At 29.7% G+C, this 27,481-nt stretch overlaps 2 protein-coding genes across 4 annotated transcripts; both read left to right on the top strand.

Moving 5' to 3' along the window:
* Positions 1-1,126: 1,126 nt before the first annotated feature.
* LOC113855346 (DNA-directed RNA polymerases II and V subunit 8A-like) lies at positions 1,127-4,779 on the top strand. 3 transcript variants are annotated; one of them, XM_027486959.1, is made up of 5 exons: positions 1,127-1,289; positions 1,892-2,025; positions 2,741-2,874; positions 3,444-3,541; positions 4,656-4,779. In XM_027486959.1, the coding sequence occupies exons 2-5, from the start codon at positions 1,950-1,952 to the stop codon at positions 4,771-4,773; spliced, it is 426 nt and encodes a 141-aa protein (XP_027342760.1). In that variant the 5' UTR covers positions 1,127-1,289; positions 1,892-1,949; the 3' UTR covers positions 4,774-4,779. The 3 variants fall into 3 exon arrangements, with proteins under 3 accessions (XP_027342760.1, XP_027342759.1, XP_027342761.1); XM_027486958.1 differs by having other exon boundaries at positions 1,887-2,025; XM_027486960.1 differs by lacking the exon at positions 1,127-1,289 and adding an exon at positions 1,397-1,492 and having other exon boundaries at positions 1,887-2,025.
* A 6,290-nt stretch (positions 4,780-11,069) lies between these two features.
* On the top strand, positions 11,070-16,665 carry LOC113855362 (protein N-terminal asparagine amidohydrolase). The gene is made up of 9 exons (XM_027486983.1): positions 11,070-11,235; positions 12,420-12,596; positions 13,217-13,281; positions 13,383-13,482; positions 13,602-13,640; positions 13,740-13,931; positions 15,193-15,371; positions 15,687-15,806; positions 16,424-16,665. The coding sequence occupies exons 1-9, from the start codon at positions 11,182-11,184 to the stop codon at positions 16,527-16,529; spliced, it is 1,032 nt and encodes a 343-aa protein (XP_027342784.1). The 5' UTR covers positions 11,070-11,181; the 3' UTR covers positions 16,530-16,665.
* Positions 16,666-27,481: the final 10,816 nt, after the last annotated feature.

Genomic DNA, 27,481 nt, shown 5'->3' with positions numbered 1-27,481 from the left:
TGTTCTTCTTATTCGCGCAATGTTGCCTAAGTTCTTGTTGCTTCAGCCATGAACGTCGTTGGAAGGTGCCAGGCTGAAAATCTAATTAAAGAATAACTAACTGATTTATTTAGGAATAATAGAAATGACAGAATTTAGATACCCAGTTAAGTATGATTCATTTACAAAGTCTTATATCACATATCTCTGTTAGCAAGTGAAGTTTTATATTCTATTTCACTTTAAAGCCCTTAGAAAAAAAAATAAGAGTTTTAAAGACATAAAAAATCTAATCTTATATAAGTATGTAAAGTTTAGTTGTTAGTTTCTTTCTTTCTTTTTTTTTTAATTGTTGGTGATTGATTAATTTAATTTTCTATTCAATGATATTTTTTGAATTTTTAAGAATGTGTTTGGATATAGCTTTATTAAACGCTTATTTATTTAAAAGATAATTTATATTATAAATTTAATTATAATAAGCTAAAAAGAGCTTATATTAATAAGTTAATAGTTAAAAATTAATTGAGAGAAGTTAAAAAAAAAAAATAACCATAAAGTTCAAACTATTTTCATAAGCTCTGTAAAATTCTTAATTCTAAAACATTCAGAATACTCTCACTCTCTCTCTCTCCTCTTTTCCTCTGTCTCTGTTCCAAATTTTCTTTTGATGTTGTACCTTGGTTCCATAACATCTAGGCTTCTAGCTAAATTTCTCACCGCACAACATGCCACTTTTGCTAATTATCTTATAGTGCTTGGATGGTCTATTTTTATGTCTGTAGTTTTACGAGTGTGTGAAGCTTGATCAAATACTGATATCATTTCAATGTAAGTAGCAAAGAAAACTTTTTCAGTGTGAATATTTACTAGTATTACAAGTCTGATTCCCATGCAAGTTAAAATAAGGAGTTGAATCGTAAAATTCCACGATTTTACCATTTGGGAGGGTTGAACGATTCAAATCGCAGCAAAAATCGTATTGAAATCGGGAGTTAAAACAGTAAAATCGGAATTTCAAAACGATTTCATGAAACCCAATTTTGGATCTGAATCTTGGAACAGTTGGATCTTAACCCCATTGATATGGCCCAATTTCGAATGACCTGATTTAAATTGTTGTTTGAACCCTAAGTAGCTGAGTCCTAACTGTGTTGAGTCTCCTTTTTTTACTTTCTTGCTTGGACTGTAGTTGACATTGGCGAGCTCAAGCAGTCTAACGGTGGGCGACCTGATCTGCACCTGAGTCAGCAGGGTGCAGCTGCTGCTTCTCCCACTGTGACTGTGTCTTCTGGGCGATCTTCGGCACGGTATTTTGGTGTTTTCTTCTGTTCCAATTTTTTTCTGTTCTTCTCTTTGCTTCTGTTCTCATCTTTCTCTGTTTTGCTCTTCTTGTTAGAAGGCACACTTGAAGTGCCAGCAGCACTGGAGTTGCCAACACCATTGCTCTGTTATCCATGACACACTTATGGAATATATTATGATATCAATGCAAGTTCTTTAAGTGTTTTTGGTGATTTTTTTTTCTAATTGATAGGAATAACAAGAATTTATATGCATGTATATATGCTAATTTATTTACGATTTTGATCCTTCTTTACTATTTGAAGTAAAATCCTGATTTTAACTATCTTGCTGATTCCAGTTTCTTTTCAAATACTTTACTGATTCTCTATTTTGTATTTATCTTTGATTTTTCTTACTTCATGCACATTTCTGGAACCTTCAATGTTACTATGCCTCAATGAACAATTCGTACAGAATCATGGTCTACTCTATCAGTGCACGTTTTGTATTTTTACTGATACTTCGAACCAACAATTTTCTAGTCCATACATTTAAATTTTCTGTTTGGTATAAATTACTACATTGTTCTCCCTGTAAATTCTAGTGTTTATTTTCTCAAGCTCAGTGTGAGGCTGCTGCCCTGATCTGGAGTTTGATCAACTGCCCCTAATTGACTTTGAAGAATGAGTGAGCTTCTTCTTTTTGATGACATCTTTAAGGTTGAGGATGTAGATCCTGATGGTAAAAGGTATGACAAAGGTATGTTCACCTCATTTTTCTTTTACTGTTTTTTTTAAACTGGATTTGAGTATGGGTGCTTTGGATATGCAAAGTATAAAGCAGCACCTTCTGACTTGAAGGTTGTTTTAGTATAATAAATCATTAGGTGCTATGGCTCTATTCTGTATACTTTTAGCACTGCTGTAGTTTTGACTAGAATTTTGCTTTATTATTATTTGAAGTCATAATCAGTTTGCAGATGAATAAATAAAATGTTAAGCATTGTTGGTTGAGGAATTATCATGTATGAGTAAATTAGAGCAGATGTTGAGTTGATGTTATATAAGCAAATTAAGGAAAAATTAAGTTTTGCTTTTGCTCCAAGAGTTAATTGCACTTACTGATATAAATAATTATGGACCTAGAAAAAGTCAAGTATTTGACTATGAAAACATCCACTACATAGGATGCAGATTTGACGGTCCATTGTAGAAATCATCAATTCAATTCAATTCAATTTAGTTTTAGCAAGGCTGCAAGGTTGTGTTATATAAATTGTAAGTTATTTTGTTCTTCGGATGCACTTTAGATAGATATTAAATCCCTGTGGATTGTGACTTCCTTGACCACATTTAGTGATATAGCCTTGTCATATTGTGTTTGTATGTGTGCTTTTCCCCTCTTAAGATTCCTTTGAATTAATCAAGTGGTCAGTGGGCATGAACTTTACAGTTTCATGGCTTTCTGCTTGTAGTTTCACGGATTGTTGCACGGAGTGAGAAGTGTGACATGTACATGCTTCTAGATGTAAATACAGAGATTTATCCGATGAGAAAAAATGAAAGATTCTTGATGACTTTGTCTCCTTCACTTGTTTTGAAGACTAAGGTAAACTTAATTCATGTATGTTTTCCGTGCTTTACTTTGGCTATAGACAATATCAACATAGTTCTCTTCTTTACTCAGTAAGTTATTTATACCTCTTTAATAATCCAACTCTAATATAATATTAATATAAGCTGTATTGTCTGCATGAGTTATCCACTTGATCATTTGTGGTCCTGGTCCTGGCAAAAATAAACCATGCTTGCAGTCACTTGCTCCTGTACACTATGTAGCTGTTACTTTCTAATGTTTCTAACAATTCTTGTCCTTTACTTATTGTTGATACATTGGATTTGAAAATTTGGAAAAACTTTTACCAGAATGTAGCTTGCTTTTATTTAGTAGCATGGGCTGGCTATGGTAAATTTGTCTTCCATACATTGATATATAGAAGTTTATTTTGTATGTGAAGAAAGGTCCAAAAGACTGTGTGTCACAGTTGGGACTTAGGATAATATTTGTTGTGTTATCTATGATAAAGATATCTGTTGTAGTAGTTTGAACTTTGGATGAATTATATTTATCTCAAAACTAGTGGATATTGCTTTTACACTGAATTGATTTCTGTCCAGGATGGCCCTGTGTCAATTCAAGATAAGTTTGAATACATCATGCACGGAAGATTATATAACATTACGAATGAGGGATGTTCAAAATCTCAACTTGAAGTGTACCTAAACATTTCCCGTGTTTTACTCCATTTTGTTCTCATCAGAAATATCACCTGGGAATCTAGGATGACCAAAACCCTAATTTACATGACAAATTAAGCTACCAGACCAGTAGCTTAGCCATTTGCAAGTGTTATGTTTCTCTGCTTTTATCATGGAGCTTGGGGAGAATATAGTTTAGATTTAGCTTAGTGGAATCATAAATTCGCAAAGCAATATGGTGCGAGTTGATGGTTCCTCAGGACAGGAATAATCTCTTTGCAATTTCTATGATATTGGGAATAAATACTGGCTAAATTAGTAGATTGATTCCTTCGCTCAGTCCTTTTCATTTTAGTATTTTAAATAAGTTGACAAAAACGTTAATTCTATTAAGAATTATTGTTCGTCTTCTTTCTCTTCCTTTTATAACTTTACTGTTCCTCTTTTTCTTCATCTTAAACATTAACCTTCTTGGTTCAACTGCATCTCCTACACTTTCCCTGAAGCGGCATGCAGTAGATCCTAAGTATCCCTTGCAGAAGAGAGCTTGCAAACCCCGTTGGGGCTCCCCTGGCTTGACCCTTTGCCACACCCACACCCCACACCCACTTCCAATACCACAGTTTGGATTGTGGAGAACCAGACACCAACCGACCTTGTAATAAATATCCAAACACAAAATCCAAAAACATCAACGGGAGAACATAGCTCAAAAGAAGGGAAATAACTGTAGTAGAACTCAGAAGGGAACAAAACAGCGCCGTTGCATTGTTTGTGTTCAAAGGTGGACACTGTGTCGAAGGGTGTCACAGTAGCGGCAACGGTGGCAAGAAACTGTGGCAGCAATCAGAACTCCTCGTCATCCAAGTTCTCGACCATGGAAATAAAAAAAGAAAAGAAAGAAAACTTCAAAGAGATTTTTTGTACCTTGGGAAAAGGGAAAGAGAGTGTAAAAAACAAAGATGAACAACAATTTTTGAAAGAGTTCACGTTTGTTACGAAAAAAAAAGAAACCAACCCGAAAAAAACAGAGTTAATAAGATTTTGTCTTCCACAGTTCTACCTTTAAGTTTAAACTTTTGTTCTTGAGATTGGTAAATTTTTTGACTAAGTTCTTTTGTCCTGCTTCAGGGAGATATATGCTTCTTTTGGTGGGCTTCAGTTGATGCTGAGGGGACATGCTTCCCATTGTGTTAAGTTTGTAATCGATCAGAAGTTGTTTTTGCTACTAAGGAAGCTTGAAAGTTGAAACTGCTGATTTATGTTGGTGATGGGTGAAAAGATAAAGATGCTATCATTAAGTTTTAAGTAATTACATATTTATGATATTGGATAAATAATCTGTGTTGATTTTTTGGACAAATTAATTTTTTGTTTTAAATATTTCTCCAAAATTCATTTTTTGGGCCAATTATTTAGATAAATAAATTTTGGGTATGAGATTAACATAAAATTCGGAAAGTTAAAATTATTTAGATATTCATATCTGTTTATTAAACTAATATTTTTTTCATGAGATTGAATTTTTATTTTTAAAATCAATAAATAAAAAATTTCAGAAGTTAAAATTATTTAAATCTTCACGTTTCTCAAACTATTTGTTTTTTCATGAGGGATTGAATTTTTCTTTTCAAAATTAATTTCTTTTATTGATTATGCATATAATTCTCCTTTTCCCTTGGTTTAGTGCTTTTTTTTTTTGAGAAATAATTTAAAAAATCTGACATGAAAAAAAATACATAGACTAGGGTTGAGTCGGATAGTTTAAATTAACAACCTTGTTGTAATAAAATTACATAGATTTAGGGTTGAGTAGCTCAAATTGACATCTCTAAGCATGTTGCTTAAGTTTAACCAATAATTTGAAGTGACTGTTTTGAATACTTAAAAAAAAAATTGTCACCCATAATAATTTTTTACTCCATTTGATTAAAAAAATATTTTTTCATAAAAATTACTTATAATTAAAAATAAAAACTCAAATCTCATCACCAAACCTCCATATGTCATTCATAATGTTTTGCAAGCCAACTTCTCTTTTCTGAATAGGTTTTAACTTGAGTAACTTGATTTATTTATATTAGTTTATAATATTGATTAATGTTGAACTTGTTTTATAACACTTGAGTTTATTTAGACTTAACTTTGATCAATTACCTTGAATTGACCTTAAGTTTTAATTTGAAGTCATATATCTTGCTTTTATTTATTGTAAGTACTTATATCACTTTTTCTTGAAATTTAGAAGTTTTATCTTTTATTTTTATTCATTGAACTCTTCTTGACCTTTTAAGTCTTATCCTTTTATATATATATATATATATATATATATATATATATATATATTGATTTTAAAAGTTTATTTTAATGCAAATAGTATGAATAAAGTATAAAGTCGATATACAATTTTAAGAAGATAATAAAAAAGTATTGAAACTTACAGAAATTGATATCAAATCTTGTATTAATGATCAAAAGCTATTATAAAGTTGGTGAAGTTTGATACAAAATATTGAAAAGAAAATTAATACAAAGCTCAAAAAACAGTTTCAAAACTTGAGAGAAAATGTATATGGCTTAGATTGGCTATTTTCTGCCAATATCTCTTTTTGTTTCATAATCAATATTATATGGAAATTTTTCATCCTGTAGAGAGATTTTTTCTTATCTCTTTAGTCTACTTTTACTATTTTTCGATTGTTGTTTGTTTGTCATGCTTTAATTAAAGTTATTACCAACATTGCTTTTTAATGTTTAACATATTCATGTTTGTACGAAGATGCTTTTTTTTATCTTGTCTTGTACTCCTTTTATTGTCGGACTTATCTATATTCATATGGGGTAAGAATCCCATAGCAATCATCCTCATTGCCATATCCGAAATCTTCTATGTTGTCTAGTGAATTTAGACTAGGATTACTTTGTATTTCCTCTTTTTTTTTTTTTATTTTGCATTTGATATTGCAATTATACCTTTGGAGATAGTGTTTGAATTATTTTGTTGAACTCTTCTTTAGTTCCTGTAGCACTAAGGTTGGCCAAAAGTCTAGAGTTTTGTTGATATTTTTCTCTAATAATTTTGAATTGGTTAAACTTAGAGAGGCTAATAGGGTTGTGTTTGGAATTTTTAGAAATGTTTGTAACCATTGATCAATTTTTTATTTTTAGAGGAAGTTAAGATCAAATTTACTCCACCATTTAACTTTTATCACTATTACTAATAATTGGACTAAAGATTGTTCTGCTAGTTTTGTGGAATCATATTCCTATATCACAATTCAAGAAATTCCTTAGCTTGCTATAAATGATATGAACTGGTATTCTTGAGTGAAATTTGTCTTACTGGTAAAATATTGTAAATTGTTTTTGCTTCTCCTGATAATATGGAGATTATTGGTCCAAAGTCATAGAACCAACAGCAAAATCATTTACAAAATCTAAGAAAAATTTCTTTTCTAAACCAGATAAGCCATGAATGTATAGCTAATAAAGAATGTTTCTCCATGCACTAATATAAACAAAATAATTGTATTGTTTTAGCTGATAATCTATTGTAAAACTCTTGTAATGATAGAGAGGTTGTCCTCAATCTCATATTGTCAGAATATTATTAATTTTAAATTTTAAAAATATTATTTCTTATGTTTTTGAATCTTTTTGGTGGGTAAGTTCTATTGATTGTGTAGCCACCAATATGATTTCATAAAACTCTTTTTTTGTTATGAAGAAGTTGGTACAAAATGAAAGTTTAGAGGAAATATTTTTTTAGCAATTTTTTATCTTGGTAAAGAAAACCATTCTGATTTTGTTGGTAAAATAGGGATACAATCTGGTTTTTCAACATATGGTATTTCGAGTGATTTTGTAGGATTTGGAAAGGTTAATATTGTAAATTTATTGGAGGTATCTGTTATTATTTCTTTGGGAGTAATGGAATTGGTCTTTGGAGGGCCTGTAGAGTTGTCATTACTCTTTTTCCTTATAGTTCAGTAGGTAGTTGTGGTTGTTTTGGTTTAACTAGTTTTGGAGGTCCATAACTGATGCTAGTAATTCTAGATATTTTTCTCCCTGCAGAAACTCTCTTGAAAGATAGTAAAGTAAAAAGTTCTTATTTCCTTTTATATGTATTATATGAAAATCGAAGTTTGACTTGTCATCGAACCAAAATATGTTTTGAAACTAAATTTTTAACGTCTTTTTGTAAAACTTGTAGTGTTGTTTTGCAATCTGTTTTTATTAAAAATCTTTTATTAAAAAGATCATCTTGAAATATTTGTAAACAAAGCACTATAGGTAATATTTCTTTTTTAATAGTTGAGAATTTTTTTATTGTTGAATGTCATATCCCTAAATGATATCTTACTACTTGCTTCTTATTTGTTCTAGGAAGAACTTATTTTAAGATTCCTCCATATCCTAAATCAGAAGCATTAAATTTTACTATTAAGGCAGCGTCAGGGTTTGGTATTCCTAAGCATGTAAGGGTTTTCACTAAAGCTTTTACCCTTTGTACTATAATAGTCATCTCCTCATCCCAAGTTATTGGGATTTTTCTTAGCCTTTTATATAAAAGGGCACATATTGTCCTAATATTTGGAACAAAGTCTGAAATGTAATTTAAACATCCTAAGAACCTTTGTAATTGAGTTTTATCTTTTATTTGTTCTGAAAAATTTATTGGTGAATTCTAAAGATCTTTGTATAACTATAATTGTTCTTTGACATATTTCGTATCTAAGAAATCTAGTTTTATCTTAAAATATCTTCATCTTTTTAGTTGATACATCTAGTTTTATTTAAATGTTTAATATATTGTTGTAAATCTTTTTTTAAAAAAAATAAGCACATTGTCAAGATATACTATCAAGAATTCTATATAAGGCTAGAAAATGTTATTCATAATTTCTTGGAATTCACTAGGACATTATAGTCCATTCATAATGTCCAAAAGGAACTACAAGGTTGTTTTACATCTATCCTATTCTCTTACTGATATTTGATAATTTCTTAATTTTATGTCAAACTTTGAGAAAATATTAGCATGAACCAATCTTTTGACTAAATCTTGTCTATTAGGTATTGAATATCTAATCCATTTCAAAACTTTATTAAGAGATTTGTAATTTATTATTAATATATGAGCTCTGCATTCTTATTCAAAAGTTTTATTAACATAAAACCTTGTACAATTTCAAGGAGATTTAAAGGACTAGTTAATTTTCTTTTTTAAATAGTCTTATAATTCTTGTTTATCGTATTGCAATTGTTCTTCATTCATTCGTATCGGCCTGACTTTTATTGGAATGTCTTTTTCATTAAACATGACTTCATAAGGTAAACTTACTTCATATTATTTTCTAGAATGGAAAGCTATTGGATTTGTTTCACAAATTTCTTTCTCTATTATTTACTCAATCTTTTATAATTTTTTTATATTTTTAAATTTTTAAGTTGTTCAATTTTCTTATAATGTATTTCTTCATTAATCATTTTTATTTGGTTTTGTTTTTTCTTCTATTAAATTTATTTTAGAAAGAAGATTTAGTTCTCTAATTTTAGGAGCCTGTATGAAATTAAAGTTTATTGCCTGATTTTTTATTACATTACTTATAATCCCTTCATTTGTTATATTACATGGATATATTAATGTTAAGAATGATGTTCCTAATATCATTTGATTAGTCATGTTTTTTAATAAATCAAAAGAGGTTACAAAACATATTTTATTTTTACAAATTTTTCTTTTTGATAACTTATATTGTATATATATTTTAGATCCATTAGCAAAGGATAATTTTTATGTTGTCTTTTCATAATACCTTGTGGGAATTAATCATTCTTGTATACAATTAATATCAACTATAATTTTTCTATTATCTTTTCATAATACTTTGTGGGAATTAATCCTTCTTGTATATAATTAATATCAACTCCTTAATTTATTAAAACTATCATATTGAATTTTTCTCCTTTTACTACTAAGATAACTTCGCACCAACATTTATGAGTTGTTACCAATATTAATAATTTTATATTAAATATTTTTGGTTCTTTTTCTATATCATTTTTTGTTTGTCTTCTTACTAGATTTTTTCTTTCTAATTCTCGTAATTTAAATTCTAAAGTTATTTTATTTTGTCTTAATTCTATTACAACTATAATATAAATATTTTGATATTTTAAATTTATGAGCTTATTTTTATAAATTTTTATTTTTTTTTCTAACTCAATAACGTGAGACTTGCTCTCCAATATATGTTATGCTAATTAGATTAAATGATACCTGATTTGAATGATGATATGATACAAAAGATTACTAGTGTAGCACTCTAAATATTAGGGATGTTCGCAAATTGGATTGGATCAATTTTTGGACAAAATATAATCTAATTCAATCATAAAACTATAATGAAGTTTGTTTTGGATCAAATTTTTTAAAAAATAAATTTAATTTGATCCATCTTCTTTTGAGTGCTTTAAAACTAATGTGGACAATAGTTATAAGATAAATTATATGGATTGTGGTAGGGTTATACGAGACTGTAATAATAAATGACTAACGATGTTTACTTCTTTTAATGATAATCAATTTGTTTTTTTGTGTTAAATTAAAAATAATTTTTTGGAGTTACCACTTAACTTTAGAATCTAATTGCTTAGAAGTAGAAAAATTTATTCTAACAAAATCAAGATTAGTTTCTCTATAAAGTATTTTTTATTTTGCAGGATATTCACCAAGCTTTTATTATATACTTATATGTCGTGTTATTCATGAGGTTAACAAAATAACTTATTTGATACTTTTATTATATATTCATTTCATCTTCTAGATAATCATTTTTCAATATAATTTCTAGACTTCTAGTTCTAGATAATTTACATATTTTGTGTTTGTATTTTTTTTTTTACCAAAAAAAAATGACTAGATTGAATAATTCACTTTTTATAATCATTTCTTCTATACTATTTTGAAATAAAATATAATATTATCTAAAATAATATGATATACAAAAATAATTTTAAATTATTCTAAAAAATATACCGATAAAGTCATGAAAACAATAAAATGTATTCCTAAAATATAATAATACGGTATAAACTTAAAATAAAACCATCACAAATAATTAAGTTCTTATAATTTTATCAATATATAATCTTAAAAGTACGGTATGCTAGATTGGATTGCTTGATGAAACACTCGTACCAAAAGTAGTACTAAATATTAGTGATCTTTTATAAATAAACATTTATTTATTTATTTTATCAATAAATATGAAATAGTTCAAAAGAATAAGCTTAGTTTTAATGAATAAATTATTTTAAGTTAACCAAAATATAAAAAATAACTTGCAATCTAAAATGTATTAATAGAGAAAATTATAAGAGAATGTATTTATTATATTTTTTAATTAATTTTTATTTTTAGTTCTTTAAAGAGACATAGCAACATTTGCCAATTAAATAAAGTTAAACAAAATTCTTAATTTAACTGAACTAATTTTTTTTCCTATAAAGGAGTGGGAAGGGAATACTTCTTCCGTGTTTTCTCTTGTACGTACGCCAACACCTGCGATGTAGTGGGAGTAAACTAGCAGCAGTAGCTTGTTTCCAAAGCCAACAAAGCTTTCTTCGTTCTATTCGTTGATACCCAAAAATCATGATTTGGGTTGATGGAGTCCCTTTCTCTACCCATTCATCCTCTCAGCCTCAGGTGCCCCTTTTCTCTCTTTTCTTCTTAATTTTTTTAATGTTATTAATTTGCTATATATCATTATGGGCATTTTTATTTTCTTTGCATTACACAATCTTGCTTTTAAATTTAGCTTCTTCTTTTTTTTTTTTTAATTAATCAGTGTAGTGAAGGGTTTTCAAATGTCAATGGCTAACTTGATTGAGAAGAAGCATAAGCATATAAGAAAAGTGAAGCGGAGAGCCATTTCTTTAGGACCTCTTCGAAGTGATTGTTAGATTGTTCTAAAACTAGTTTTCATTTTTATAATTCTGTTTTTTTTTTGTTTTTTTTTTTTTGTAATTTTGATATTTTAATACAAAATTTTATTGCATATCACTCACATTTGGATTCTTTTTGGTGATGAGGATGGTAGTGGACTGGTTGGGTAACTGCAAACGTAATGGTGGTCGTGGTGGCTGCGGTGGCTACAGTGACAGGAATGATGACTGGTGGGTGGGGGCAGTAGCATGTAGATATTTTTTAGAGAGATAAAGGAAATTGAATGATTTACTACTAACAACTAAAAACCAAAACTACTTTTTTTTTAATTTTTTGAATTGAGTTAGAAGTATTTCACGATTGACATAAAAATCAATTCAGCTCCATTTTAGTTGATAATGTTTTATTTTGAAATTTACATTTAAAAACTAAAACCTGAAACTTACAACTATACCAAACACGAACTTATCTTAATCTTCTTTAGCAATTGTCTGTATTGTTTATTGGATGAATGGGGCAAGTTTGTGGCCATTTTATTTTAAATTATATTTGGACTAGCTTTTATATTTAAGTATGTGATTGATTCTATTAGTTTTTCTGAGAACAATTTCCAAGATGCAAAAAGTTGAAGGGACATATCAATTTCGTGTGCAGAGTTGTCACTTGACGTTCTACACTTAGGACCTCTTGTATACAAATTGCAATGTACTTCACTAAATAAATGATGCTAACTTAATCCTCCAAGGAAAGCAATTATAGAAAGCATGTAATCATAGAACTTGTACTCATGCTACGTGTCAATGATAGCTCATGGAAAAATGCACAATCTTGTGTTGTGAGTTATTGTTTTCATGATTACAAATGAGGGCTTTTTATGCATGAATTTGATTTTGGAACCATCCAATAGACACATGAAAGGGCTGAAATTCTGTGCTTCTGAACAGGGAAAGGATATTCTACTTGCTTTGTTGGAAAATCCCATTCTGGTATCTGTCTCAAGGTCTTTGAAGGCTAACCCAGAGAGGAAGTTCTCAGTGTCTGATGAGTCTGGTCCAGAGAGATCAAAATGGGTTTATATATTCCAGAGAGAATATGCTACTGTTGACCCCGCACTTGTTGATGTGTGTAACTTTTTAACACTTTGTAATGTCATTAAGCTAATATCTATTGACTATTGCTTCAAACGTAAACATTTCCTTTCTACTTCAGCATAGTTTAAGAGAAAACTCATGTCAATTTGTAAATTTCATTTTAAATTAGTTAATATTTCATTGTTGTATGCAACTAATAATCTTTTGCATGCATGCAATTCATACTTAATTGAAGTGTAAGTGACTCATCTTTGGAATTTGTGTTTCCTGTTCTGCATATTACATGGGTTCATCATTGCATCCCATCCTGTCTATATTTCGCCTTATGTATTTCTTTGATCCTTTTATTTTATTTGAGCGCCCGTTGGCCTTCCTTTCTGTTAGAGAAACTGAAACAAAAAATATGAACAAAATCTGTTAAAACTTTCTTTAAAATATGTTGATTTAATTTATGTTTCTAATTTAATTAAATCAATAACTCCATGCCATTACTGTTTTAATAATATGTAGAATTAGAAAATCTACCAGTATGACTGCTGGTCTATATTTCAATTGATTATGCTGAGTTTTATGGTTCTTTTTTATCATGGTATTCATGTCACTTTTATCATGGTATTCATGTCACTTTTTTTCCCTCCCCTTATCACTAGTTTGTTGGCACTGATGAAGCAACAACATGTGTTGGCCTAGTTATTCGGAACCAAAGGAATGGAATGTAAGGATTAAGGATTTGTTATTATATTAAGTTTTACAAATGTTCCTTCTACCAGATGTTTAATTTCTGATTTATATTATTTTTTTTATTTGACACCGCAGGACATCAGTTGCTCATATGGATTCACCAAAAATTGTAGAAATGGGCCTCTCTCAAATGTTATCATCACATGTTGACGACAGCTTGGAAGCTGAGTTGGATGTGCTTTTCCTTCTCTTTATTTGTACTTTCTATAATATTTTTGTCATCCATATATTTATGACTCCTTTTTGGCATACATATTTTTTGGAATGAAAAGTTTTCTTTCTCCAAAATTGTAGGTGCATCTAATTGGGGGTTTTGAAGATGTTTCACTGCAAGTCTGGCCAGGGTCTTCTGCTTTGTTTGTGAATTTTCAATATGTAGTTTCCATTCAGAGACAGAATAATTGTAGTTGGATCTGTTGAACTTTTGTGCAGCATGCTAATGGTAGCACTGTATCAGAGAGCCCTGCAGATTTGGGTCGTTATTCCTTTCCCTTGTGTTCAAAGATTGTTCAAACTTTATGGTCAAGAGAGGAGAAGTTTCACATCCGGACTATCTGTGTTCTTGGACATAATACCAAAAGAGATTCTGATGAAAACACGTACCCCTTTTTCAATGGATTTGTGGTTAGCTCCTGCTTTAGAATCTTGTCATTATATCTGGTTCATTTGCAATATGTGATAAATCTCTTACATACCATTGCTTTAAAATATATATACCTAATTAAGGAATTATTGGTCTTAGGGTGGATTAGAGAAGGAGAAATTAAAGAAAGATGGCTACTAGTAACAAACAGAAAATATAATTGATAGCATTGTTACGATACCTTAACCTGATACTTCTATTATTACAAGTTGTTACGGACAAGCATAACCCCACTAACAATAAGACTAAACGTACAAACCCTAATCAAAATCTGAAACAACTCTTATATTTCTTCCTTAGTTACATAACTATCTGACTCCATAATTTTTTCTAAACATGTTCAAAGATAATCTTAAGATATCCTAAATATTCATCAGACCAGTAAAGCTATCCTACATCAGCTAGAAATATGGCTAAAATACTTCTTATAAGGTTTAAACAATTCTTCTCCTATAAACTAGCTTTTAGAAGGGAGTTAGACTCAATTTTCTAATATGGTGGTATCAATGCCGTACTAGTTTGACTGACGGGCCCTTGAATATGGCTAGTTCTACAAATTTTATGTACCTGATGTCAATCCTGGATATGAAGTGGTATATTAAAGATGTCTCGCATTGGGAAAAGAATATGACCTAAATATTCCTTATAAAGTTTAGGCAATCCTCTCCTTATGAGCTAGCTTTTAAGACTGAGTTTAGTTTTTAATAATAGCAATTGTGCATAAAGCATATGGAGCTGGTTTTATTCTATGTTAGCTTTACCTGCATCTGCATTACTATCTTAAGAGACTCACTGTGTTCCCTCATTTTAAGATTTTGTATAAGGTCTAGAGGCATAATTTGTTTGAATCTTTGATGTGAAACTTAATGAAATATATATTCACGGATATGCTCATAGATATTTATTTCTACCACAAGTGGATCTGTTTGGATGTATTAACCATTAATTAACACACTTTTTTATTTTTAAAAAGTATCTTGACCTTGAGTTAGATAAAACCACAACTGACACTTCTGGAATGCATATTGATATTGGGTAAGAATTTAGTGGTACAAGTGTCACTTTCTCTTATGTTTAAAATTACACACTAATATAGGGTGGTAACTGTACCTATTATCATGATACATATTTGGTTTCAACAGTTAGGCAAAAGCTGTTGTACTCTTTTTTGGTGAATAGTACGTGCATATTCAAACTGTTAAATGGGGTTTTTAACTTCTTACATCTCATGCACCATTTCAGGTGGAGACTAGAAGAGGAATTATCATCCCAGCAAATTTTGATAGAACTTCTAGATGCCCAGATGAAATTGTCAGAAGAATACGAGTATCTGCTGCTTATGAAGATGAAAATTGGAATGGAAAGTTACTAGAGACATATGATGGCAGCATTGACTGTTTCAAAATTGCTCCTTGTCGCTGGTAACAAGTGAATTTTCATGAATTTATCTTGAAACCCTACATGTAAAAAATGGCTCCCAATGAAGAAAATAAAATAAAAAAATAGAGAAACTCCATTAAAATGATATTGTTTCTTAAGTAAGGTTATGTCAACCATTGAATTTTAGTAGGTTAAGATTTCTATATACTTCCAATTTAGAAGCCTTATAAAGGAATAAATTGCAAAGCATATTGGTGAAAATCATTTCTTATTGGGAAGTGATGAATTATATTATTCTCTGGTTGACAGTCTTCTCATTCTGGTATACTGATGCTTCTTGGCCCCTTCGTAATTAGGACTATTAGCCAGTATCATATGGCTTTGTCTCTTCAGCATTATTCTGATTCAGAAATTCTTTCAATCTGTTCTACATCACCTACTACTGAGGCCCCAGATTTTGTGGATAATTTAAGAAGGTAAACATATGGTTGATTATGATTTTAAATGTTTCAAGCTATTATGTTATTTGAAAATTCATTGTTGTCTTAAAATGATGAATGGCAGACAGTTTTTTGAATCATTATTTTATATATCTTTTGTAATTCTTTATATATAAATATAAATATTCTAAGGGTGAAATGCTACCTAAATAGTCTTGCATACCTAGTTGAGCAGTCTAATTTTTACTTTTAGTTTCTCCGAAGAAAAGAAAAATCTTGTAGCTGCAGCTGGTAAGGCTGGTTTCCCTTCATTACTCTAATTTTGACTGTAGAAAATCAAACCCTTTCCTTTATTTGCCTTGGTTATTCCTCATTCTCATTTCTCTTCAATGATGATGAAATTCAAGCTTTTGGATTGGAGTCTCTTCTCTGATATATTCTGTGCAAGAAGTGCATGATTACAATCTTTTTGAAGAAGTGAAATATATTCTATGATATATTCCTCATTTTTTTAAGATTAAAATCATTTGCTCTCTTCTACGTATATATAAATAGACTCCGAGATTGATATATTAATCTATGTGCAGCCCATTATTTACTAGAACTTCATATTTGCATGAATATCATGAGATAATCACATTTCCCATCTTCAGGCAGTGGAAATATTTGATTGAGCATCCACACTGGACTGACACCTTTCCCAAGAAGCAGCCTCGCACTTTTGCTAGGAGTTCTGATGGAAGGTGGAGAAGTTGTTGATGACATTAGATTGGGCAAATCCTCTTAAATAATTAGATTGCCTTATTATATTGGTCATCTCTGATTGAATGTTTCATTTGTCATTATAGCTATAAGTTATCAAATTGCAGTCTCAACTGGTTTAGATTGTCTTTGCTTTAAACTACTATGGTGTGTAATTAGCATTTTCTGGGAAAATTTCTGCTAAGACACCAGTAGGAATATGGTTGTGCCAGAAGAACCCAGAAACTGAGAAAGGGAACATAAATTTTTACCTTACGATGGTATAGCCACGTGAAGGCTCCTTGGAATCAATTTGTACTAGTTAACTACATGATACAATGGTATAATGACGGTATTTCTTATGTGTACAGTGAATGTGTTATCTATCTATCATTTATGCTGAAATTCATTTGCATCTGTTATGTATAAAAATTATTTGAATTAGACTTTTGATCAAAGCCTCTTTCGATCAAAATATTATGTTAAAATTAATGCAGGACTATGTAAGTCAACTTAAGTCATGTTTCGAGAGACAATGATAATTAAATTAAGTATCAAACACACACTAAATTTGAATTAACAATGATAAAAATGGGAGTTTTGAGGTTGATTGGGTATTATAAATTAAAAATTCAGAACAAAATGAATGAATTAAAAATATGACTAACAAATCAATTTTCCACTTGATTAAACAAAGTCATAATAGGTTAATACTTTTTAAATATGAATTTGTTTTTACTTTTAGTTTAATTTAATATGATCAAATAAGCACTAATTAAATTAGAAAAATGTTTCTTAATCTTAATTCAATTATCATTAGTTAAATTTCATTCAAACTCATACAAGAAATTAAAATAACTCAAATAATTTTTAATTCTAATTCTAATTTGTAAAATTAATCGTTATTGTGATTAGAAATTCTTGTTAATTATGTATTAAGAGTAAGAGTGAAATTTGAATATCATAAAGCATACAAGAAAAGTAAAAATAAGAGATAAAGTAGATTTAAGTTCAATTAAGAAAAAAAACCTAATTCAACTATTAAAATTGAACTAGGGAATCAATTCTTCCATGTTTAGGTCTTCAAATATAGAGAGATAAACTAGAGAAGGAGAGCACAAACACGAACAACAAAAACATATCAGAACTAATTCTCAAATTCAAACCTTAATTTTAAAAAATAATCAACAAAATTCAAATGTAATTCAAAAATATAAAGGAGAGAAAAAATAGGCCTAATAAAATTGCAATCTAATGATATTCACATGTAGTTACAATGGTTCTGTCCAAGTAATACCTTTTAGCTCCATAATTTATTTATTTTTAAAATAATCCATTAAACTGAAGTCTTAAAAAATAGCTTTCAATCAAACAAAAGTTACATCAAAACTCGACATATAATTTAAGATATCGTTGAAATAGTAAATATAAATTAAAGAGGTTAAAAATTCAAAATTAAAATATTTTAATCATTTAAATCTAATTAAATTTTTTTCAATAAATACAGCCAATTCAAAGTTATTAAATATTAATATCATATAATTATTTCACACTATAACTTATTAAATGTGATTAAAATATAATTTATCAACTTCCATACTCAAATTATCGAGAGAACTTTCAATTCAGGACTCTAAAGTTTTTTTTTTTTTTTTTTTTTCAGCATACTTAATGTTATAAGTATTATTATATTATAATTTTGACAAATTGGGCTACCAAATAAGCATTTCAAAAATTTACATCGTCACCGCATTCATTTTGCATAGATTGTCACTAAATTAACTATTTATAGATTTAATTTATATCTTTAAATTAGTCTAAAAAATTTAGTTTTTTCACCACTTTAATCACTTATTGACCTAATTTTACATGAGTAATAATTTCACAAGCGGTATCCTTAGTTGCTAGATATGTATATATGTGGGACTAGCCCAAAGGTTCGGAAACTAAAGTCCTTACTTTGAACCTCGAAAAAAATAATTTGATAAATAATATTAGTTTATCAAGAGTAATTAAATAATTCTCATTATAAAAAAATAAAAAAAACCCTCTCATCCTATGATTTAACTCTTCTAAAATAAAGAGTTAGAAACAATAATTAAAAATTAATAGTTAAAATTATAATTAAGTGCATGCGCATGTATAATTTCAATTGGTAAATTTTACACTTTATACTCTGAAATGACACTTTAAAAAACATATGATATTATCTTATCTTTTTAATTTTTTTGAAAGAAGAAAGTTAAAAAGGTCTATCGCATCATTATATAATATTATAATAGATAGTTATATATTGGGTTGGAGCCACTGTTATTTTTTTTTTATGTTCAGTTCATGTTTTAGTGTTTAACTACTACTTTAAGTTGTTGGCTGTAATTTTTTTAATCATTTCTATATGAAACTATTTATTAATTTGTTACAAGATTGACTAAAACAATGAATTTTTGTAGAGTTCTTTTTGTAACATTTTGTTCTTTACCAGTATTTTAAGTTGCTTTATCTATTAATTTAGAATCCTATTTTATAGGTGTAAATTATCTTAGAACTTAAAAGTTAATATCAGTCTTACTTACCTATCTTATCATATACTTAAAATAACAAGTATTGAATAAAAAAGTTAATATTTCTGATGAACTGAAAAAAAAAACAGATTAAAACTATTATATACTATTAATTTTTAAGGGTAAATTAATAAAATTTTAATAAAATCAATAATATCTCAAAAAGACATTAATAGTGCATTGGGATAAACACTAAACATTTTCATTAAACACTTATTCAATAAGCTTTTATTTCACGAGACTTTTATGACATGAATGTGATAATGAAACTAATTAAAACAAGCTAAAACTAACACATTTTAATAAGCTATATCAAATTAAAACAAACTATAAAATGTTTAAAGCAGTCATAAGTTACATATTTTTCCTAAAATTTTCAAAAATTCTTTCAAATGCTCCCTAAATAGATTTATTTTATTAACAAATAAAAAATATTGAATAAATTTGATTACGTTACTTTAATGAAAAGTTTAAATACTAAAAATTTTGAAGGATCCTAACCTAATGTTAGCTTTATTTTAGGCTTCTGTTTGTGTCCATGCTTGAATCCTTTACTCGGATTTTAGTTAACTTGAAATAGTCTTTCATTATGCAGCTAATGACTACGTGTTATCTACGGGTGCTCATCGATCGGTTTTGGTCGGATTCAGGTGCAAATGACTCGATTCATTTGCAACTAAAGGTAGCAATTTATCACCTTCGTTTGATGTGGGCTTCAGATTTGTTGGGTGATTGAGATAGGTTCTTTGGGTTGGCGACTGGGTTGGAGCAGATTGGAAAACAAGTTTTGACTTTTGAGCTTGATTTCGACATCGAGAGGGAGAGAATCATTGTAAAAAATTTCCGTCCACCCATGTCAGTGTCAAACTCATCTTCCTTGGTAAAATTATCGTTCGTATGCATGGAGATCCTCCACATGAGTGTGATATCTTGGACATTGACGAGGAGAAAGAATGATTGCCGGTGTAACGAGACATATACAAAGAAGTAACTCATGAGACACTTTCTTTCAGGGAAAAAGACACATAAATGAATCAAATATACACCGAAAGAAGAGGAATCTAATGCCTATATAATTAACAGACTATACAATTAAAGATAATTTTTATCTATATTAAAAACTACATTTATTTACTTTTCATAAGTTAAGTTCTTTTTCAAGAGTACTTGATCTAATTTAATGATATGTGACGTCCCAAACACTAATAAAGGTGGAGAGTGATTGTCCGGGCAATGAGGTATGAATAAGGAAAGATTTCAGAGAAGAGACATATAAATGAATTGAATATATACGGAAACTAAAGGGATCCAAAGTCTATATAAGTATGAGACTATACAGTTGATGATAACATAAAAAAAATTAATTAAGACTACATTTACAAACAAAATACATTTACTTTTTGGTAGCTTATCACATAAGAACAATTTAGATTTGTATTTGATGAGTTCATTAGGACAAGGACTAAACATTAAATATAAACATCTTTTCCTATGTCCCATGAGTGGATAGGGTGAAGTGTTGAGATAGTATACTCTGAAAAAAAAAAAGTATAAGGACTTCCTTGTGCCACAAGACAAAAATAAAAAATAGGCATCCAATAAAGTGGGTAAGTGTTTAGTGTTAATTCAATTTTTGATGAATGAAAATTAAAAGAACCAAATTCCACTATCTTAATATGATTAACTTATATTTTCACTTACCCAAAATTGTGACTAAGCTTGATCTAATTTGAAATTAAATTTTAACTTTCAATTTCCTCAAGTTAAGGTGGATCACAAAATTTAGCTGTTTGGCAAAAACTAATAAACACAAAAGATTTTATAATACTAATATCAATGATGAAAAATCAATAAAAAGTAAAATATAAAATTTAAATGAAGAAACTGTTCAAAGAAATCCAATTCTTAATTATAAAGATTTATAAATACAATTATTAAACTTAAGTAAAAATCTTGTAAAATTTTTTAAATATAATAAAATTTTATGATCAAACTATATGGGCATTGTGTGAAGATTTACTTGGAGCAATTCCTAATGAGAGAAGTATAAAAAGATTTTTCATAAATCTATAGTGGTTCACAGATACATTTGGAGTATTACCTTACAATGCTGATGAACATACTATTATCCGTTATACTAGTGCATACATAATGGTTCTATTTGATGGGGTATTGTTTCCAGATAAATCAAGATTCAGTGTTCATACGAAGTGACTACCTCTTTTAATTGATTTTACTAGAATTTTAAACTATAGTTAGGGTTCTACTGTTCTAGCATCCCTTTATCGTGAGCATTGTCATGTAGTGAAATATAATGTCATTGATATTATAAGTTGTTTGCCTCTTCTAAAGTCTTGGACATGGTACAAAATACCTAAGCTAGCCTCTAGGCACCATCATCCTCTCACTTTTCCACTAGCATTGAGGTACATTTATTTGTAAATATATTAATTTTTATTATTTATATATGTTAAATTTACAAGTAAAAACTAATTATGTTTATTTCAAGTGGAAAAGCTTTAGGTCATCCACGAAATTAGACACAAATAAGTTATTGCGATATAGGAGGATCATTTGCATTACTGAGGTAAGTTCAAATATGGTGTATGCTACTAACTTTTGTTTTGAATGATTTTATTTATTAGTCTAATATTTGTTATTGATTGTTTCAGTTTAAGTGGATGCCCTACAACAACAATGAGGTGAGGAGCATTACACCTCCTTTCGTGTATGATGAGGCTGATGTTTGGGCATCTTTGACTATTCTTATACAGTTTACTGTGATTGAGTGTCACTCTGTTGATCGCGTGGTTCAACAATTTGGTGGAACACAATACATATCAATCAGCCTGATAAATATTGATTGGTTGCACGCTAAAGATGGGAGGGGTGATCTAGGTATATGGAGACATGATTATCATGTGACATGGCATGCTGCATGGGAGGCACGTAGGGAGCAATGAGTTTAGTGTCCTCTAGCTGATGATGATTGTCCCTATATCAAGTATTTCCAGTGGTACTTGTCAGTCGCTAATAGATTTTTGTCGTTGGATGAAGCCCCACAGAATGCAAAGCTTAGGGAGTTGCCTAATGGTGTACCACTGCATGCCCCTCTAACACCTGACATTACACACCCTAATAACGTTCCAAATAGATGTTTTTTCGAGGTGTCGTTTGCGTGCAAGTACACTTGCTAGTAGATGCCAGTACCCTGATTTGACATATATACTAGCCGACCCCTCAGCACAAAATGTACAACCTGACATAAATCCCACCGTATAGCCTCACTCACACCACATATACCAGTTGACACCCACATACCCCATCCAACACTTCATATTAGGACCTAGCCAACAACAGTACATGACTGGCCCTTCTCAACACCAATTCATGTCAGGCCTTAGCAAACCATGTATGACCCCCAGCCAGTAGTTTATGGCTAGCCCTAGTCATTAATTCATGTCAGATTCTTTTCTTACTCCCAATCCTATGCAAGATTTTGTCACAAGTCTAGCTCAGGGTGATATTGCATGACATATATCTTTCAGTCCACCTTTCATGTCAAATGTTGAGGTTATGGCTTGGCTAAATTCATCTGGTATAGCCAGATCTATTCTACCACCAAATTATCTATATCAACCATCATCAACATATATATCCGAACTCCCTCTTTCAATGGTTCATTGCAGGAGGATGAGGAGGAGCATGAAACGAATGATGAACAAGAGGAAGCGAATGACCGAGAGGAAGACGACCATAGTCAGCAAAAGGAGGAACATGCACACTGTAGACCTGTATGACAAATTATATATCATTGTTGTGCAACAGGGAGTCATCTTGCTGGGCCCAGACACAATAGGCGTTATGTAAATATTTTATGGACTACATACTTTGAAATTTTAATTTTATGTACTTTGGAATTTAAATTTCATGTAGTTTGGAATTTAAATTCTATGTCCTTTAAAATATTTTTTTACATTGATATCATCTAATAACTTATAAAATTATTATACAAAAATATTAATAAATTTAATTAAAACTATGTTTTTTTTCCTTTAATTTGGGTAAGAGATTGAAAGAAATTATATAAATTATGTATACATTAATCATAATCAAAACTCGAAAAATGTATATGGGTCACGGTTTTTTTTAACCGAAGTCGATTATAATCAACTTCCTTGTATAACTGAAGTTTATTATAATCAACTTCTTCATTGCGTTGCCAAAAACGATTTAAACTTACTTGTGTATCAGAATTGAAGTCAATTTTAATCAACTTTTGTGTAATTCAAATTAGGAATTTTCTATAAAACTTTTTATTCTACCCGTAATATCTAATTCTTTTTATTTTATTTATGTAAAAAACCCTATAAATTTTACCAAAAAGTCACTACGACATAATGTTTTACACTCAACCAAATCTAACTACACACTATGTAAATTCAAATCACTTTAATCATCTCAATTACAATGGATCTATTATTTATCAATACTATTAGTACTTATGGGCCTCAAATCACTACCAGCATACCTTTCCCGGTCATGAAGGACTTATGCCTGTATGAATAGTCATTGAATAGCCACCACACATGGATACAATGTGTGTGTTATACGGCCCCTTAGCAAAAGTATAGTCAGAAATTTAGTCGAGAAATAAGTGTGACATGTAATGCTTTCACTTTTAATATATTATGCGGAACCATGAATAGCAGTCACTATCTTGTATTTTTCCATATTTCCAAAATTGTCTACATCTTCCATACTCTAAATGTATATATGTAACTATCCATATGGAAACTTAACAATGACAATTTGCACTGAATTCTTTTATTGCACACATATTTGTCATTCTTTCGTGACACATGTGACGCCCTTAATTCATTACTTAATTTATGAAATAATTTATAACGAATAAAAGAAAATAAAATGAATTTCTTTTTACTTACACTGTGAAATTTTTTATGATAATTTAAACTTTCATTTTCATTATTCAATTTATGAAAATACAAAGGCATTTAGAACAATATAAGATAAATATTTGTCATTACATCACAACTTGCTAAGTAAATTTACACTTAAACTATAAGAAAATATACATATATTGACTTTCATTCAAATACAAAAGTTTGATATTTAAGATTATAATCTCAAAAGTACATTAGCACTTAATTTATACATAATTACAAAATCAAATATACTAAGTCCTAATAAGCATATTGCTTTCACATCAAAGTCTGAAATATAATTATAGTTTGTGCCATTCAGCCTAATTGATTTCCTAAAAATGAAAGTAAGGATGGGTATTCTCCTTACCACTAAAATTAAACTGAATTAAAGATTTAACGAATTCACAACAAGTCAAACACGATGACAATCATATTAGCAGTATTTTAAAACACATACTAAGGTTATACTATTTAATATATGTTTACACTAATCAGTATGTTATAATACGTGTATTATAATCACATCTATCAATATGTTACAACACATGTGTTATAATCATATTTGTTGATGTATTATTGTACATACACTATAATCACACCAATCATTGTATTACAACATATATATTGTAATTATACAATCATTATGTTATAACACATATATTACAATCATATCCATGAGATCCCTTGAGGTCTTTCATAAGTATGTATTGTAACACCTTAATTTTAAATTTTTGAATAAATATGTTTTTGCAAAGTTCAGAGTAGTAAAAATTTTTCATTCAGATAATTGTTCAAGCACAATTTCATAAAATGTTTCAAATAAGAAATGAGAGTACAATTTGCATCATTACTTGCTACAAGCTTAAATATACATCAGATTTTCAGAATAAATTTCTAAGTCCTATAGCAGTTTCATCCTTCCTTCCTTCATGGGCCCCGGTGCTGATCGTCTTGGTTACTTAAAAAATAAACGTAAGGGTGAGTCCTTTACACTAGTATAAACACACAGACAAGCATTAGACTCACCTGATTCATTATACATAAATTCTAATCATATTAGAAGCATACGTCAATGACCATCATGCATTCAAATTCTCAATCACCATAGATGCGCTCACTGTAACATTCTCAAAATTTGGTCCATTTCTTTTAACAAACTATCTGTCCATTAATGTATTTTGTGGAAAAAAAATATAAAATTATTTCCTCTCTTTCTCCTTCTTTTCCCCTCTCTTCATTCTAAGTTACGCTCTATTTCACTACTATCATAATGTTGTTATTTATTTTATTATTATCTCTTTTGAAATGTCCCTCAATTCCTCTAGCTAGAATGAATGTTTTGTATCTTCATTAGGACCTAACACTAATAATTAGAAGCCCTTCATTCCTACCTTTTTATTTTTTCTCTTCAGTACAGCATGAGTTACAGCTTTACAATTCCACTAGAGGCAATGTAGCTATTGTTCAACCATCATTACACTTAGAAGTTTACTATTTGACGAGAAAAACCATATACCCTTAGTATCGTGTTTAAACGTTCATAAATAGGGAGGCCAATTTTATTTCACTCCTTTTTCTCAAAAAAAAGACCCCACTCGAGTGAAACACTGAGAGACCGAGAGATCGATTAACCTTTCACATAAACTGTACCTCTTCCAACACTCATTTCATCTCAAAATCTCTCACCTTGACACTGCACCAGTGGACCGAAAGATTGCACATTCAGAATTCTGCTGCAACGGAAGGAACCTCTAAGTTTCTCATTCTCCTTGTTATCAAACGAGGTAAAGGGAGTCCAATGTTTTCTTGTTAAAATGTAAACATGTGCTAGTGTGTGTTATCGGTCCTCTGTTCATCAATGACTCCAATCAAGCTGCATGCGGGTTATTGCTCTCCTTTCTTTATGTTTTGGGGTTGTCAATGTAGGAAAGAGTTTTGGGTTGTCTGCATGAAGTGCAATCATGAATAAATTCTTCGTGCATGTTAGATTTATTTCGTTTTTCAACCTTTCCCCCACTAATTCGTGATAGTGTACACATTTTCTGAGGGAAGTGCAGTGAATACCGTAAAGATAACTTATCCCTTCAACCCATTGGGAGGAAACTCCTTTTGAATGTAGTTTTGACCCAAAAACACGATTCCTGAAGTGTTGATTTCATATTATTCTGAGAAGTTGAGTGAAACACTGTTTTATGGCCAATTTTATTTTACTAACATGCAACAATGGGATATCTGTGTGGACAAGAATAAGTGCCTTGGAAGAATTATTTTTATTGTGTACGAGTCAGACTTTGAAGCTTAGATGCATGTGTTTACGTTTTGGGGCCTTATCATAATTGTACAACTTTTGTGATATCATTGTAACTAGAGAGATTTAATTCTACCTTTGGTATTCAAGTCTGAACATCGAGTTTTCTTTTTCTGAGACAGGGCAAAATCCGGCAATGAGTTTATAAAAAAAAAAAAAATTGAAAATCTGATTCCTTGCACTTTTCTGTTCTAATTAAAACACTCCACTCATTTTCCTTAAGTGAACCAAGTTGATATCTCTGGTAGGTAGTAACGGGGAATAATTAAATATTTATTCTAAGAGAATTTAATTAAGTGATTGAGTAAATTCTGTACATAATAAGGTCTGTCCCTGCACTTCTTATTTAATTATTAACTACGACCCCCTTATCCGAAAGAATTAGATATTGTGAAATTTTGATAGAAGACTATGTATATTGGAAGAGCTTCATTGGCTGTCATTTCATCACTCTTATTCAAATATTTGTACATGTATAAGGAAACTTATATATGAAATATTAGTACTGCCCATTGTCTAAACCGGGATAGCACCTGCATTCCATTTTATGAATTTTTACTTGTTATTTAATTTTGTCCCATGTCTAAATTACTATGGAACCCCTGCCAAAACCAACATCCTTTATCCTTGTTTATGTAGTTGACATGTTACATTATGATGAATCGGTGCACGCTAATTAAAACACATTGCAGCCTATTAGATTTTGCCGACAATTAAATTAAACGTGGATGCATTAGAATTGTAATTTTGTCTTTTAGTTTATAAACTTTCAAATTCCTTTTTGGCTTATATACCGTAGTTCCCATGAGAGTATGACTTTTTAAAGTTAGTTAGGAATGGAGGATCTAGATATATTAGATTGATTGACACTATATATCATTATATTTCTTTTTGAACGGAAACTTTGAATTACGAATTGTTGTAATTGCATTTTGTACTATGAATTTTGGTTGTATGAATTTGTTTCATTTCATGGAACTATGAATGATAAACCGAGAACTTACAGGAGGCAAAGTAACTTCATTAACATTTCATTAAAATAGGTAAAAAGAATTCGAACCACCATTTAAATAAAAGCTTAAATGGAAATCGTGAGTGAAAAGGATGACCTTAAATTCTTACTCTTCTTTTCCTTCTATGTAATGAGCTAGATAC

The sequence above is a fragment of the Abrus precatorius genome, unplaced genomic scaffold (assembly GCF_003935025.1).
Source record: "Abrus precatorius isolate BTA unplaced genomic scaffold, Abrus_2018 Scaffold11, whole genome shotgun sequence".
Taxonomy (NCBI): Eukaryota; Viridiplantae; Streptophyta; class Magnoliopsida; order Fabales; family Fabaceae; genus Abrus; species Abrus precatorius.
This window is presented reverse-complemented; position numbering and strand designations above follow the sequence as displayed.